Genomic DNA, 16,619 nt, shown 5'->3' with positions numbered 1-16,619 from the left:
AATCAGAGCTGTTGCTGCCAGCCTACACCACAGCCACACCAGATCCGAACCACGTCTGCGACCTACACCACAGCTCACGGCAACGCCAGATCCTTAACCCACAGAGCAAGGCCAGGGATCGAACCCGCAACCTCATGGTTTCTAGTCGGATTTGTTTCCGCTGCACCACAACGGGAACTCCTACATAATTTTTTTTGTTGTGAGTGTTTTGAGGCATAATGTCCCTTCTAACTCAAAACTTCATTGTTGTCTCCCTGAAAGTTATTAGAAATGAATCCAGTAATCCCGTAAGAGAAAGTTCATCCAGCCCTACTTTTATTTGATTTTGAGGAGCTTTGCAATTGCTTATGTTAATTACTTAACTATGAAGGCATGGGATTATTCTTTTCCTAGTTTCAGCTACTAGTTTTCATATGTGTCCTATTTCTCTTCTAGGTTCAAGCAAGTCAGCCCACTGAAGTGAACATGTACTACCCGAATACGTACCAGACAATGCCGTATGGTTCATCCTATGGCATTCCTTATAGCTATACGGCCTATGGATCATCCGATGCCAAATCTCAAAAAACAGATAACACAGTCCCTTTCAAAACTCCCAGTAATGAGATGACTCCCGTTACTATTGATTTGGTAAAGAAACAGCTTAAAGACAGGTAGGGCAGATCAACTTCTTAAAGACCTGTCCTGTAGCTTTCGGTTTCCCCAGGCAACATGTAGTCTGGGGTAGCAGATGCAGAATATCGGCAAAGAAGATTGACTGGCCCATCTTCAAAAGCTAAGCAGAAGATGACTTCATACTTTGTTCTGCTACCTTCTTGGATTACTTCTGCAGAAGCCTCGAAAAGTTTTTTTTTTAAAAAAATACCACTCCATGATCTTGTTGAAGACAGTTCTGAGTTTGCACCTCTTGGACTCTGAAAAAATGTAGTCAAGATATGGGGGGAAAGCAAAAGAGTGAGATTTTGATTAGCCCAGCAAATAACTTGATGTGAAGTCTATAAACTGCCTTTTTTTTTTTTTTTTTTTTTTTGTGAGAAAAAAAGTACAGATGAAAAGATCCACTCCAAGCATTTTTATATTCTAATAGTGGGACTAAATGCATTATTATAAATATTGCAAGAGCTCAGACAGCATAGACTTTCAGAGGTAAATGTGTTATATTTATCCTTTTCTGTTCTTAAGGTTGGACTCCATGAAAGAACTGCACAAAACAAATCGACAGCAGCATGAGAAACATCTGCAAAGCCGAGTGGACTCCACCAGGGCTATTGAGAGACTAGAAGGGTCTTCTGGGGGTATTGGTGAACGGTATAAATTTTTGCAAGAAATGCGAGGGTATGTCCAAGACTTGCTTGAGTGTTTCAGTGAAAAGGTAAGAATGCACAAATTTAATCTCTTTGACTAAGACAAAATTAGGGAGGTCTAGGTGGCCTTGTGTAGATCATTTCTGTATTTCGCAGAAAATAGTCACTGTTCAACTTTAAAAGTGATGCAGAAGTCATGCTTCCTTTTCTCCACTTCATTAGCAACATTCTTGGGGACAGTCTAGTGCCCTTGGTTGAGAACCAAAAAGATAAAGCCTGTTTAAGTAAGGCTTTGGCAAGTCCTGCCTTAACGGTAGATTGTTGGCCTGCCTTGGATTGTTAGACTGTCAGGGACTCACCTGATGAAATTTTCTTGTTTATGGTTCAGATCTAAACTTATCTTGAAACTGTTTCTACAGATAATAACAAATAGGCACAAAGTTGCACGTTTTTATTAGTTTTTATTTTTTACCCTAGATAAAGTTGATTGTCATTGCTACTAATAGTTTTCATCTTAATAATCCTGTGCTTTAAACATTTCAGGAACTATTCATTGGCCATAATTTCTTTTCAAGTCTCATTTCTTCCAAGTTCATTTTTTTTTTTTTTTTTTAGTATGATGGTTGGCACAGTTATTTACAGTCTTTTGTACCATTTGTTTGCATTTTAAAAATTAGCTGCACACAGAATCCTCTTCTGAAACAACTTTTGATTTTTCTTTAAGATCAATGTATTGTTTGATGTATTGGTTGATAGGCATTTGTGGACTTGGCAGCCTTTTCCTTAAAAAAATTAAAAATGATGTTGCTTTTGAATATCCTGTCTCGGAGTTTTCAAGAGATAACAAGATGAGAAGGCACGTTTTTTCTTATTCTTGGCTGTATAAATTAGCATAGAATCTGTGAACGTATAATATGTTTAAGTGAATATTTTCACTTTTTATTATCTCTGTCGATCACTTCAGTACCCTAAAGCCAAAGGCTGGCTCAAGAGCAGTGCCAGGTCCTGTCTTCCTAATGGGTCTTATTGGTTCCAGCCAGTCTGTGGTCAGCGCCACCAAGTCTTCTGTGAAGGATTCATGTTCTTGTTTCTGGAGAAGCTGCTACATTCTGAGCTATGATAACTGTTGTGGCAGATCTGTGGCTTAGGGTGACACGTAGAGGGCTGAGAAAGAAACACAGGTTTGACTGTGCAGAGGGGCTGGAGTCAAGAGGAGAAGCGGACATGAGTGTCAGAGCTGGTGGTTGTGTCCTTCCTACTAGTAAAGCCCCTTTGAACCCCTGGGGGCATGGCAGTGGGAGCTAGTCTCATAACCTTTTGTGACTCGAGAAAGGATCTTTGTCTTCAGCCATTCTTTATAAGTGGGATTTGTTCCTGTAGAGCTGTTTCTCTGAATATCTTGGTCTTTGCTTTGGAGCTTACTTGAGTAAACTTACATGCTTATAATTGCAAACTGAACTCTTAAAAAATCTTGGCAGTAACATGATCAACCAGATCATACCATTCTTGAGTTAAAGAGACTAGTAGAGTATCTAGTTCATAGAGTTTTCAATTGCTTACTGTTTTGAAAATGATTAGTAGTGTATTCTATTTCTCCTTCATTACCCTACCCTGTTCTTAGGAAAACCTCGCTTAGGTGGTGCTAATGTGTTTCACAGAGTCACTTAGATAAATGTTTTTGGAGTAGATCTTAAACCAGATCTATTATATGGTGACTAAATTTTAATTAAAAGAGAAGTAGGTAATCCTCTCTTTTAGAGATGAGTATTTTATTTCATTTTGGCATTTTCACATGCTTTCGATTTTACTGAGAGTGCTGCTGAGTAAATAACTTAGAAATTGTCATTTCGGAAATACTCAGGAATAATTGGAAAGACTTGAATATTCATTTCAGTTATGCATAAAAATATTATTTCAGGGTAAGACCATAAAATGAAATGTTCTTTGGTTTTTCCCTTTTATTATAAAAGTTAAGTGGTTTTGAACTTAGAGTCTAACTATTTTGCAGATCATATTTAACTTTCCATTGCTTGTTTTCCTGTAGTCATCTTCCTTCTTTTTTTTTTTTTTTTTGACTTAAATTTGGTCTTGATGATGGTAACAGTTTCGAGTTTGTAGCGGGTCAAGAAATTGTCAGGGTGTACTCTTGGGCATTCTTGAGATACATCAGTACTGTTGAGAAATATAATTGAGAGCTGAAAATGGGTTTATCCTCAGTAGACTTTTCCTGGGCTTTGTTAAAAGGCATTTCAATTACCTAAACAGAAAAATTACGTTATCAGAATTTTAACTATAAATTGAGTAATTAAGGTTCTGTCTGATGCAACCTTGGTGTGTAGCTCTCACAATGGAGGAGTGTCTCCAGGACTGAAAGAATGCATTGTGGGTCCATAGGTACATGTGTCTTTAGTCTTGCATTGTTTGAAACAATGAAGGGTGGGTAAATGTAAGTCACAGTAATATGGCAGACATTCCTTTAAAAATCTACTACAGTAAACTTTTAAGTTAGAGTCTTTGGGCCAGCTGATGTCACCAAGATAATCACTGCGGATTTGGGGACATTGTTGCCCATGGTGTGGCATATTAAAGAATAAAAGAACTCCATCAGTTTGACCTTTCTGTGAGCATTTGCTGCTTTTGCAATGGTATCATGCAAGCCTATGAAATTGCTTTTATGACAGACATCTTTGTATTCCACCTGCCTTTTTTTTATTTTCCATTTGCAGTCTGTTCAGTTCAGGAAGCTGCTATAACACTTGGTGCCAGTGTTCCCAAACTCTAAGCAGTGTGTTTTCCATTTGCACTAACCATCAGGAAACTAGAATTTCTGGTTTCCTCAGGTATGTGTAGTGGTTGTTAGTGTTTTGTGAAAGTTTCGTAGCATTTGGTTGTAGCATAAGGTATTTACAAAGAGAAAGTGTTCTGGTTTTTTTCTTTCTAAGTTAGGTCTCATTCTGTAAGCTTTTGTATTCCATATCAACCCAAGTGAGTGCTTAGCTGTGGCTATTAACCTGGAAAAATTTGTTGGCTTAGTAAACCGACAAGCTGTGCAAAGAATTTTATTACTATTAACATTATGACTTTTTTTTTTTTTACAAAATATGGAGAAAATTTAAACATTTGATAGGAAGAGAAGGATTTTCTGAGTTTTAGAGAGACTGATTTTAGATAGGTTAGTGATAGCTAGAAATTTTATTCACCTTAATGTAAATGAATGCAATTTATGTTTAAAATATTTAATAATGCTGCAGAATAGTGTAACACTCCTGTAAGGTTCTTGGCACATATGAATGGCAAAGCAATTTAAGTGTCCAAAATTGGGCAGTTAGGAGAGTTCTGTTCTTACCTACCCAGAGCCATTGCATTTTTTGGTATTATACCGCAATAATGGTTTATTTTAAACTACAGACATTGCAGGGTAGATCGTGAACTTTTAAAAAAGGATCCCCAAGTATTTCATTCTTAAAGGAAAGCGCTGAAATTTCTGACATTTCTCTACTTGCTCTCTTTACTAATAAATGTTCAAGTGTTAAGTTTCCTAACCAAACTTTTGCTCTGCTAACTAGGCACTGGACCTTATAGCTCTGTATACGGATTAAAAGAAGAAGTGCTGTTTTCCAAACGTTTTAAAACTGAACTGCTATTTGTGTCCCTTTGGGAATTCATGATTATTCTGTCCAGAGGGTGCTTTTTCAGAAATCCGGAAATCATATGGAACCCTCAGATAAATAAGCAGCCGAGGAGTTTGGTGTTACGGAGTGTGTTGTATTTTTACAGGTGCCACTGATTAATGAACTTGAATCAGCCATACATCAGCTGTACAAACAGCGAGCTTCCCGCCTTGTCCAAAGACGACAAGATGATATTAAAGATGAATCTTCGGAGTTTTCAAGCCATTCAAGTCAGTCCATCTTGAAGGTTTTTATTATTCATTAAACACCCTTGTTTACTTAGTGCATCCTAATTGAAAATTAGACGTCTCAGAGCATTTTTTTCCTAAAGAAACAAACTTCCTTGCTCTTGTCAGGTAGATCCAAAAAATTTTTATAGCATGTGCTCGGATTGTGTTGAAGAAAATATAGCTTCACAGAGGAGCTCAAATCATGCACAGATATTCTATCAATCTTATTCTTCTTTGGGCATATGTTTTCATTCTTTAGAGTATAGAAAAGACATAATCAGTATTTTATCTTAAAATTAGTGTCTGTTTTGGAGTTCCCGTCGTGGCGCAGTGGTTAACGAATCCGACTAGGAACCATGAGGTTGCGGGTTCGGTCCCTGCCCTTGCTCAGTGGGTTAAAGGATCCGGCGTTGCCGTGAGCTGTGGTGTAGGTCGCAGACGCGGCTGGGATCCCGCGTTGCTGTGGCTCTGGTGTAGGCCCGTGGCTACAGCTCCGATTGGACCCCTAGCCTGGGAACGTCCATATACTGCAGGAGCGGCCCAAGAAATAGCAAAAAAAAAAAAAAAGAAAAATTAGTGTCTGTTTGGCTCTAATTGATTTTTTTCCCCTCATTTTTATCTTGTTCATAACACTAGTACAAATGCCATTATTGATCACACAAAGATTTTGAGTTAGGCACTGGAAATTTTGGATGGTAGAGGCAGTTTTATTGCACAACAAATGATACAACTCCAAGATCAGGGGAATTTTGAGCTTTACCTCTTGAATAAAGCAAAATTTCCTGTATTTGAATTTTTTTGTATTTTCTAGTTTGCTTTCTATACTGGGTTTTCTAGTAGATCAGTTGATGCCTACACTTCTTGAAATTTTAGTGAACAAAATTTGGAAATTGAATTTATATTTCTTTCACTATGATGTGGGTTATGGAAAAGCACAATTAACTGGAAACCTCTTATTAAATAGTTTAGCTAAAATTCTTGAGCCAGATGCTTTAAACCTTTTAATTCCATTTTTTCCATTGCCCTCTGTATTCTTGGGTGCTGTAATAGGAATTTTCCTGTGTTGGATTTCCTGTGGCTTCTTTTGTCCTCTCTTCGGTCCCTGTGTCAGCAGTTCTTAAGTGGAAGTGCGCATTAGAATTACCCACGAGACTGATTTAAAATGCAGATTTCTCAGTCCTGTCCCCAGGGACACTTGCCAGGTCTTGGATGGTGTCCATTTATCTGCATGTGAAACAACCACCCCAGGTGTCCAAATGCAAAGAGACGTTTTGTTATTCTTTCTGAAAACTGTGCTTTGCCATATAGCATGCCCTCTAGACAGTGGGCACTAGACAGTGAATCCTGGAAGTGCATTCTGCTGGGTGCCCCATGGGTTTCGGAGCATGCTAAAGGGGTGGTCGTATTGTCCTCAGAGATGAGTAGGACTCAGAGATAAGCCACGTGGATGGCTTTGACCTCCTGTTTCTGCCGCACATGTTTAAATTGGATTGCTGCCATACTGGGCACCTAGATGACTAATACATCCCTCCCAAACACCTCTGATCCAGATAGAACCCGATTTCGGGGCAGATTGCAGGTAATCATTATATCTCCACAGGAAGTAATTTCCTTTTAAGTTAAATGGTTGTGTGAGCTGTGCATGTCATCAAAATACCTTTTCCTGCCTATAATTTGTTCTTTATAATTTGGAGCTATGTACTTACTTGGAAATTAGAGTAAGGATTGAATGGGGGATGGTAGTTAGATTGAGAGTTGGAAAAAAATGAAAGATAATGAGAAAGTGAAAAATAACTATCCTACAGGGAATATCCATTCATAGCCAGAGATTTGAGGAAAATTGCGTGGGATTCTGAAGTATCAGTTCTTTTTTTCTGTTTTTTTTTTTTTTTTAAAAGAAAAATACAGCCTGAAATTCATCTGTTTGATTTGTAAACACTTATCACGAGTACTGCATATAATTCTTAGAGAAACGGAGGGGCTGTCACTTGGGTCATCTATTCTCATATCTACCAATATATATTTTACAAAATCTATAAATATGTTTTATGTATTTGTTGTAGTAGTGAATTTTTTAAAAAATATTTCTCTAAAGAAGGCTACCTCTTAAAGAGGCAGGAATCATTTCTCTAGTTTGGGACTTCCTAGCTGATTTATCTGTGGTGTGCAGTGGAGTTGCAGTTGAGATAGAGCTGGGGCATCTTTGTTATTTACTAGTCTTTTTCATAATTTGAACTCTGGGACACACGTCCTGATATCCAAGCTACTTTGAAATATGAATGGAAAACTCAGTAAAAAAAAAAAGTCAAGTTTTAAAAAGTATTGGATCTAGGAAGCTTAGGATACACTGAAGTAGATACAAGTTTACTTTTGGTTTTATTTTTCCTATTGTTGGTTTTGGTGGTACATCTTTGGTATCAGGGAAATAATACGCAAAAGTTGTTAATTGATGTCTTTTATTTTGCATGTGATTCCACACCACCAGCACCATCCTTTGGGTTTTTTTGCTTCCTGTTACTCTCCGTGTATTACGGAGTATCTCCAGAGTGCAGAACTTAAATGTAGGAATGAGGAGGCATCACAGATGTTTCTCCCACTCCTCCTTCCACCCTGGGCAAGAAATTCGAGGACTCTTCTCTGGAGAAATAGAGTGGGGTCCCGAGAAAAGATCGTGAGATGCTGACATTTGGGGGCCCCCACAAAAAGTTGCCTTTTACCCAATGATGTGATGGAGATGGCTCAGTTAGACAACTCCCAGCGAGGTCCATGGAATGTCCGATCTCACTCTCATGTAGGAGGTAGTTCATGGTCATCAGAGAGCAACGCAAGCCATAGAACCAAAGGGACTAAGGAAACAAAGACGATGCAGGTGGCAGGAGAACATAATTGATGTTCCCCAGAGAGATGATAGAAGGTGTCCAGGTGTCCTGGGCACAGCACAAGTTAGAGGATGCCACAGAAAAGGAACATTCTGAGAGGAACCATCTCTTGGAAACTGAAAATGTGGTGACTGAAATGTAAATTTAAATAAGAAAGTTGAAAGCCAAAGCTAGAAAATTGCCCTAGAAGTTAGAGAGAGAGATGGAAAATAGGGGGGGAAAAAAGGAGGGAGTTGTGCTTTTAGTGTTTGGTCCTATTCAGATTTTTACTCTATGTGCTGATTCTGCCCTTGTTCTTAAAATAGTAAGAGCAAATAAATGTCTACAAAGGAAAATTGAATAAAACAATCAATTATTAAACTGCTGCAACAAAGCTGTTTTTTCATCCTTCCTACCTATGTTTCTTTGCTTTCTTTTCGTATCATTCAACATGTGATGCTTAAGTCCGTCCTTAAAAAAAGTAATCTATCATTTTTCCCTTTGCAGAGGTAATTTAGATTTTTAACCTATTTGGTCATCACCATAGCTTAAACTAGTCCTTAGGCATAAGAACAGTGATTAAGCCCAGTTGCCTTTGTGTAGTGCTTGTTTTTCTGCTCCTTTTTGTGGGAACACAGAATAATGATGAGATTTGCTCAAAACCTGAAAACTCCTGGTTTACCAGTTAGTGCAGACCCTTGCTGTTGAGATTAGTAAGCAGTCTATCATTATGGCTTATTCTGTGCAAACTCTTTCCTCAAGATTGTGGAAGGAAGGCTTTTAATTGTAACCATGATTGTTTTACAGATAAAGCTCTGATGGCACCAAATCTTGATTCCTTTGGACGAGATCGGGCACTGTATCAAGAGCATGCGAAACGTCGGATTGCCGAGCGGGAGGCCAGGAGGTAATTCGACACACGCTGGCTGTTGGTTTGTTGTGAAGGGCAGGGTCTCCTTTATCTGGTTTGGGAACCTGATTTTTGTTATTTAGGACTCGTCGTAGACAAGCCAGAGAGCAAACCGGGAAGATGGCAGATCACCTCGAAGGCCTTTCCAGTGATGATGAAGAAACCTCTACAGATATTACAAATTTCAATCTGGAAAAAGGTTAGACATTTATTTGGAAATGAGATTCATTGTCAGTTTGGCTTCTGCTTGGCTATGTTTGTGGTTTTTTTTGTTTGTTTTTTTTTTTTGCCTTTTTGCCTTTTTTAGGGCTGCTCCCGCGGCATGTAGAGGTTCCCAGGCTAGGGGTCCAATTGGAGCTGTAGCCACCAGCCTACGCCAGAGCCACAGCAACAAGGGATCCGAGCCGCGTCTGCAACCTACACCACAGCTCACAGCAACGCCTGGATCCTTAAGCCCCTGAGCAAGCCAGGGATCAAACCCACAACCTCATGGTTCCTGGTCGGATTCGTTAATCACTGAGTCACGATGGGAACTCCTGCTTGGCTGTGATTTTTACCATGAAATAATTTGAAGTTTTGTGGCCTCTGCTTTAGAACCAGGCGCTTTTTACTTAATTGTGAAAACCTGCAGTCATTTTTATTCCTGACTATCATGATGCGTTCTCGGAGTTAGTGATAATTTGTCACTAGGTTTATTAAACCTCTGTAATAAGGTTTATTTAGTACTCATATTTCAAATGATATTACTCTTCAGAATCATAGAATTTTTTTTTTTTTTTTTTTTTTTTTTGTCTTTCTGCTATTTTTGGGGGCCACTCCCGTGGCATATGGAGGTTCCCAGGCTAGGGGTCTAATCGGAGCTGTAGCCACGGGCCTACGCCAGAGCCACAGCAATGCGGGATCCGAGCTGCGTCTGCGACCTACACCACAGCTCACGGCAACGCCGGATTGTTAACGCACTGAGCAGGGGCAGGGATCGAACCCGCAACCTCATGGTTCCTAGTCGGATTCGTTAACCGCTGCGCCACAACAGGAACTCCAGAATCATAGAATTTTTAAAGTGACAAGAAGATGTTTCAGATCCCAGGCACGGCCCTAACCATCTGGTCTGGAAAGGTAAAGCTTGGCATGGACACATTCAGCCCTAAAGGAAATTCCTGACTTTGGGGGTCCTAAATAATTCAGCCAGGAGGAATAGTTAGTACTGCTACATGCCAGGCATTGCCAGAAGGATCCCCAAATAAAAGTCTGTATTTCCTAACGTTGGCTGTGATTATTTGGTATTATATTGACAGCATGTCGTTTGGAACTTAGTTGGAGAAGCTTATTTTTTTTCTCTCACTTTTGTTTTGAGAAGTAACCCCTCCACTTCCTCAACACTCATGGCATGTGGAAGTTCCTGGGCCAGGGAGCGAACCTGTGCTACCACTGCAGCCCGAGCCACAGCAATGACAATGCCAGATCCTTAACCCACTGCACCACCAGGGGAACTCCAAGATGCTGCTTCTTATTGCATAAAACCAGTTGGCAAATGTTAGGTTGTCCCATTATAAACAGTCCCCTTTTGGGGTTCCCTCATGGCTCAGCAGTCTGGGGATCGGGTGTTGTCGCTGCTGTGACTCTGGTTATGGCCATGGCGCAGGTTTGTCCCCTGCCCCGGGAACTTCTGCGTGCTCTGGGCGCAGCCCAAATAAATACCTACGTAAAAATAGTCTCTTTTCCAAGTCATGGGGCACCAGCTTTTCACTTAGACATCCTCGCATTCGTTTCGGCTTCTTGTCTCTGTCAGTTATCGCAGCACCAGCAGACTTTGAAAGAAGCGACGTAATTGTCACTGATCATCATGCACTTCAGTTACACGGTGATTTGCGGGCTGAAGAGTGAGACACAGAGTTGGTACTTTATGCAGTTACAGTTCCTATTCTCTGGTAACTGACATCTGAACAGAGTTGTTCAAGTCGAGAACAGAAAGTGGTACATGTGGGAACTGCAAAACAAAAGGCTTCCTACGCTACGGTTTGCGGGAGAGATGCTTGGAACCTAAGCTTATCTCTAGTTTTTTTAAGTTGCAGTTATTCCTTTGTTAATGAGCCCTATCTTATTGATACTCAAGCTATAAAGAAAACTGCTTTTTCTACTGCATACTAAAGTATGGTTCTCTGGGGTTCTGTCGTTTTTAGATCGAATTTCAAAGGAGTCCAGCAAGGTTTTTGAAGACGTCCTCGAGAGTTTCTATTCAATCGATTGTATTAAATCCCAGTTTGAAGCGTGGCGTTCAAAATACTACATGTCCTACAAAGATGCTTACATTGGTCTTTGTTTGCCGAAGCTGTTCAATCCCCTTATAAGGCTGCAGCTTCTCACTTGGACTCCTCTTGAGGTGAGTGGCTTCTCTGAACGTTAGAAAGCAGTATACCATGAGGTCTGGTTAATTCTAATCTCAAAGCTAGAGATACACGCTTTAGCAAAGTATTTTTCAGAAGAGATAGGTCACAGGGCTATAATTGATAAAAATTATAGCTGGGTGTCATCTCAAGAGCTTTCCTTTTATGTTCTAGCCCCTCTCAAGAGACCTCTTTGTTGCTTTCCAATTTATGTCAGTGTCTTTCTCAGTCACCTAAAATTACATGCAGTGACACTAAATGAACAAATGAATAAGAACTTAGTTCTGGGAGTTCCCATCGTGGCTCAACAGGTTGAGAACCGACTAGCATCCTTGAGCATACAGATTTGACCCCCTGGCCTCACTTGGCGGGCTAAGGATCTGGCATTGCCACCAGCTGCGATGTAGGCCGCAGATGCAGCTTGGTTCTGGTGTTGCCCTGGCTGTGGCATAGGCTGGCAGCTGCAGCTCCGATTTGACCCCTGGCCTGGGATGCTGCAGGTGTGGCCCTAAAAGGAAAGAAAAAAAAAAAAAAAGAACTTGGGTTCATTGATCCCAGAAAAACCTGGAACCTCATGGGACACCTTAATGGGGTAGGTGTGAAATGGGGCCTTGAACTGTGTGGTGCTGGAGACCAGGAGGATGAAGTAAACTGATAGGTGTAAGAGGTGGAATCAGTAGGGCCTGCTGACCTGTTACGTGAGGGAGGGAACTGGAATTGGCGTTGCATACATCTGGTGGTCAGGTTTAAGGTACGGTTTTGGAAATTACCAACGTAGGCGTGGAGCCGTGGGCGCGAATGAGATGGGCGGGCCTGCATATGTAAACTGTAACGAAAGGAGGGCCTGGAAGCAACAGGGGAAAAGATGTGCGCTCTGGGATCCACTCGGCTCCCAGCTCCTGATTGCCCTTGGCCGGACCTTGTGGCGTTCCACTCTGTGCCTGTGCGTCTTGGTACACGGTAGAGGCTCGGGGACCTGTGTGCATTTGGAAGTTCTTTTTCTGTGCGGTTGCCTCCTTGGCCCCACAGCTTCCAGCCAGCTCGGCCTCCCTGAACTTTGGTGTCTGTCTCCTCCACTCACCAAAACTATGCTCTGCTCGCAGCTCTCTGCTCTGCTTGCCTGACCAGGAGCTCCCCTCGCTGGAGCCCCGGCCTTCAGGGGCCCAGTCCTGAACTGCCTGGGGTGGCACATTCCCTGGAAATAGATTTCTCTTGTATTTTGTCCAGTTTTTAGTTTATGACTGGAGGCTAAAGCCAGTTGCAGTTCCTCTTCATGGCCAGAAGAAGAAAGAAATAGCCGCCGTTTTGTTTAAGTAAACCTTCTAAATGTTTTCTAGGCAAAATGTCGTGACTTCGAGAACATGCTGTGGTTTGAGTCCTTGCTGTTTTACGGTTGTGAAGAGCGAGAGCAAGAAAAAGATGATGTAGACGTTGCACTGTTACCTACTATTGTGGAAAAGGTGATTCTTCCCAAACTAACAGGTAGAGATTGCCGACCATTCAAACACGTTGGGCTTTTCACATCTCTTTTTAGGAGTTTTTAATCAGAGCATACGTTCTCATGGAAATTACAGTGTAAATAGTAGAGTTACCACCAGACTCAGAGATGGCTAAAAGGTACACTTCTCTTAACCTGGAGCTGGAAGACCACCTTGGGGAGGGCCTGGAGGTGGGAGCACCAGTTGACCAATAGGCAAATTTTAGGACCTTAAGGACTGCTTGAAGCAAAACTAAATATCTAGTCCTGGGGGAATTATGTATTTTTCCAGGGAACAATGTTATTTATTACTTTTATCTGTTTCTCATAAGAGATTAGGAATCATGGACATAAGGGACCTATTTTAAATACTAAAAATAGGAGTTCCCGTCGTGGCATAACGGAAATGAATCCAACTAGGAGCCATGAGGTTGCGGGTTCGATCCCTGGCCTGGTTCAGTGGGTTAAGGATCCGGTGTTGCCGTGAGCTGTGATGTGGGTCGAAGATGCGGCTCAGATCTGGCGTGGCTGTGGCTGTGGTGCACGCTGGCAGCTGTAGCTCTGATTGGACCCCCTAGCCTGGGAACCTCCATATATGGGTGCAACCCTAAAAAGCCAAAAAAAAAAAAAAAGCTAAAAATAAAGTTCAAGTCTAGTTAGAAATTCTTGATACTGGGGCAGCATCTCCTATGATACAGAAATCCTTCTTTCTCCCATCTTTATCTTCACCAAGAAGCAGAAAATAATAGGAGTCTGTTCCCTCTCCACATTTGCCACAGTTAATAGGACAAGGAAGACTGAAGCTTATACTCGAGGGAAAGAAAAAGCAAATCATGACTGGCGTTTCTCAGTTGAGGACAGCTTGACATCCGATTTAAGCCAGCTGCAGGGTACTTCTGTATCTCAGTACACTCTTTTTTTTCTTCATAGTGATAGCTGAAAATATGTGGGACCCCTTTTCTACCACACAGACGTCAAGAATGGTTGGAATTACGCTAAAATTAATAAATGGATATCCTTCAGTAGTGAATGCAGAAAACAAAAATACACAGGTAATTTATTATTATCTATGAAAGGTGTTTTGAAAGTTTTGAAAATGTATTATTTTATCTTCTCTCCCTTTGAAAATGAGCAAAAATTGAGAGAATGAGTAGTTAGGAGCCAGTCAGAAAATCTGATTCTCCCACTTGGGCCATCTGATCCTTTGTCACCTGAAATATACAGCATTTGAGAGAGTAGTTTTTAGTTTTAAAATCTCTGTGGAAGGGTGACGGTATTAGCCCTTCATTTATGCCATTTGTCGCCCTGCTCATCACCCTACCCCCGTTCTCAATCGGACTAATCAGACCTCCCTCGAAGAAATGTATTTTTTAGGAAAAAGAACCTAAGACTACTAGAATGGGTAACGACTGACGATATAAATAAGGAAACATTTCAGTAATGTTTAAAACCACTAGGTATTGTTTTATACCTAGTTTCCAAAGTTCAAACTGCTGTCCCAGTGGACATTCTTAGGAGCTGTTTAGACATGGGAAAGTTCTCTTTATCATTGTTTTGTTTTCATTGACCTCATTTTGGAAAGAACCAGGGTGTAGGTCTGATCCTAAATCTTTATGTAGCAGAAAAGGGGTTGGACGATTTCTCAGTTGCTTTACTGCTTGATCGTTGATGTGAACTAAGAGTAGTATTAAAAACCTTAGGGCCTTTGGTGGGAAAGGTCAGACATTCGAAACTGTTCACTCAGAGTTGAGTACTCAATTACGTGACTTGGAATATAGCTTATCTTTATTTCCTATAACCTAACTTTGCCCATAACCCTTATTAAAATGCATGGTCTATTTTTAACTTTTTAGGTGTACCTTAAAGCACTTTTATTGAGAATGAGGAGAACTTTAGATGATGATGTATTCATGCCCTTATATCCCAAAAAGTAAGTAACTCCTGAGAACATTAAAGGTGATAGTATTCCGCATTCTCTTTCAGAGAAGGCTTATTAAATTCTGGGAAAACGAAGTATATGTAGCATGAAATACAGACCTTGCCTACGTAGGGTAAGCCTGTAGCCCAGAGAGACTGGCTCAGTGGGGAAGTCGTTCCCTTAAGCAGGGAAAAGCACACAGTGCTTTCTGTTGTCCCCTACCATCTCAGAGTAAATGATTATCCTCTGGAATACAGTTGTTCGGAAATTGAAAAAAATTAGCTCTTTCTTTTGTTCACCTCTTTTACATAGAGAAAGAAATCTTCTAGGAATTAGATGGCACATGAACATATAAAACATTTCATCATGACGTCTTTTTCTTTTTTTCTTAGTGTCTTAGAAAATAAAAATTCTGGGCCTTATTTGTTTTTTCAACGACAGTTTTGGTCTTCAGTTAAGGTACGTGTCTGTGGGCTGTCTAAAAGACTTGAGATTTTGTTTGATTTTCATATATTATTTTAATATTTGGTTAAGTAATTTCATAGGCTTAGATCTATGTCTATATAAAGTTTCCATTTTACAAACTAACTTTATTCCAAAAGTTGATTTGGGTTTGAGGTTTGTAGAGGAGAAAATTCTGAGTTCCATTAAGGAGCAGACGAGACAACACAGTGCCTTACTAAAGCACAGTTATTTTATTCAGCAAGTAGGGTACCAGGTCCTCTTCTAAGTTGGGAGGACCTAGCACTGAGCAAGGTAGAAGTAGAGCCTTCACAGTTGTTTATCGTCCAGCACAATGAACAGATGGCAAACCAGGAATCTCAGGTATGATGAATTTTGAAAAAAGGAATTCAGAGTTGTATGGAAGCATATGACAAGGGGTGTAGGAGATTCCTTTCCACCCCGAGAAAGTAATATTTGGGTTGTTAGACCAGCTGAAGAAATGAGTCTTTGGCCCTGAGGTGAGGGAGAGCAGGATATACTAGAACCGAGAGAAGTCTAGAATGGCTAGAGTTAGGGAAGGGACGAGGAGTCTGGATGATAGATAGGGAGCTGTGATTTACATACAGACGTGTCATCACTACCCAGATCAAGATGTGTGACACTTCCATCCTCTCCCCCAAAGCCCCCGTGCCCCTTTGCAGTCAATCCCATCCCTACACTTTGGCTACCACCCCACCGCCTTTTTTTTTTTAATTTTATGGCTGCACCATGGCCCATGGAAGTTCCTGGGCCATGGATTGAATCCGAGCCACAGCTGCAACCTATCCTGCAGCCGTGGCAATGCTGGATCCTTTTAACCCACTGTGCTGGGCCAGGGATTAAATCTGTGCCTCCACAGTGACCTGAACCACTGCAGTCAGATTCTTAACCCCCAGTGCCACAGCTTTTTATTGTCCTGTAGTTTTCTTTGTAAGACCATCTTAGAAACGGAATTGTATGCCATCTAGCCTTTTGAGTCTGGCTTCATTCACAACATAATGCATTTGTGGTTTATCAGTGTTGTCGTGCTTTCATTCCGTTTTATTGCTACATGGTATTCAAGTGTATGGTGGGTATACCATAGGATTTTTGGTTTGGATTTTTATCCAAACCCCAGTTGAGAGATGTTGCACTGTTTCCAGTTTGGAGTAATTATGAATAACCCGTTTGTGTACAGGTTTTTTGGGTATGTACATTTCGGTTCACTTGGGTAAACGCCTGGGCAAGACTGTTTTCTGGACCGACAGTGCATTCGTGTTCTAGTTCATCTTCTTTCTCACCACTCACCACACTTGGTATCTTCAGGGGTTTTATTTTTTTTTTTAAGTTTTTTACTGGGTGTATAGTTGTGTTTGCGGTTTTAATTTGTATTTCCCTAATGACT

The 16,619-nt window shown here is 40.8% G+C and overlaps 1 protein-coding gene across 7 annotated transcripts in view; it reads left to right on the top strand.

Annotated features, from left to right (window-relative positions):
- The window catches only part of PAXBP1 (PAX3 and PAX7 binding protein 1), a 33,385-nt gene that overhangs the window by 9,383 nt on the left and 7,383 nt on the right, over positions 1 to 16,619 (top strand). Inside the window, exons 6-16 of one of the 7 annotated variants that reach the window (XR_014825139.1) lie at positions 436 to 653; positions 1,183 to 1,372; positions 4,031 to 4,144; positions 5,082 to 5,205; positions 8,871 to 8,970; positions 9,057 to 9,172; positions 11,154 to 11,353; positions 12,695 to 12,839; positions 13,765 to 13,886; positions 14,688 to 14,764; positions 15,145 to 15,211. Coding sequence is in view for 1 of the 7 variants with exons in the window: in XM_003132753.6 (XP_003132801.3) it covers positions 436 to 653; positions 1,183 to 1,372; positions 5,082 to 5,205; positions 8,871 to 8,970; positions 9,057 to 9,172; positions 11,154 to 11,353; positions 12,695 to 12,839; positions 13,765 to 13,886; positions 14,688 to 14,764; positions 15,145 to 15,211 (1,359 nt within the window). In the remaining 6 variants the exon portion in view is untranslated. Of the gene's footprint in view, positions 1 to 435; positions 654 to 1,182; positions 1,373 to 4,030; positions 5,223 to 8,870; positions 8,971 to 9,056; positions 9,173 to 11,153; positions 11,354 to 12,694; positions 12,840 to 13,764; positions 13,887 to 14,687; positions 14,765 to 15,144; positions 15,212 to 16,619 lie in introns of all 7 variants that reach the window. The other 6 variants (XR_014825137.1, XR_014825133.1, XR_014825135.1 and 3 more) reach the window with 6 other exon arrangements.

Source organism: Sus scrofa, chromosome 13, assembly GCF_054392235.1.
Source record: "Sus scrofa isolate SSC_HxYL_T2T_F1_AM1 chromosome 13, Sscrofa_HxYL_maternal_Yorkshire_Landrace_v2.0, whole genome shotgun sequence".
Classification (NCBI taxonomy): domain Eukaryota; kingdom Metazoa; phylum Chordata; class Mammalia; order Artiodactyla; family Suidae; genus Sus; species Sus scrofa.
The sequence above is the reverse complement of the archived record's forward strand: the minus strand, read 5'-3'. Positions and strand labels throughout refer to the sequence as shown.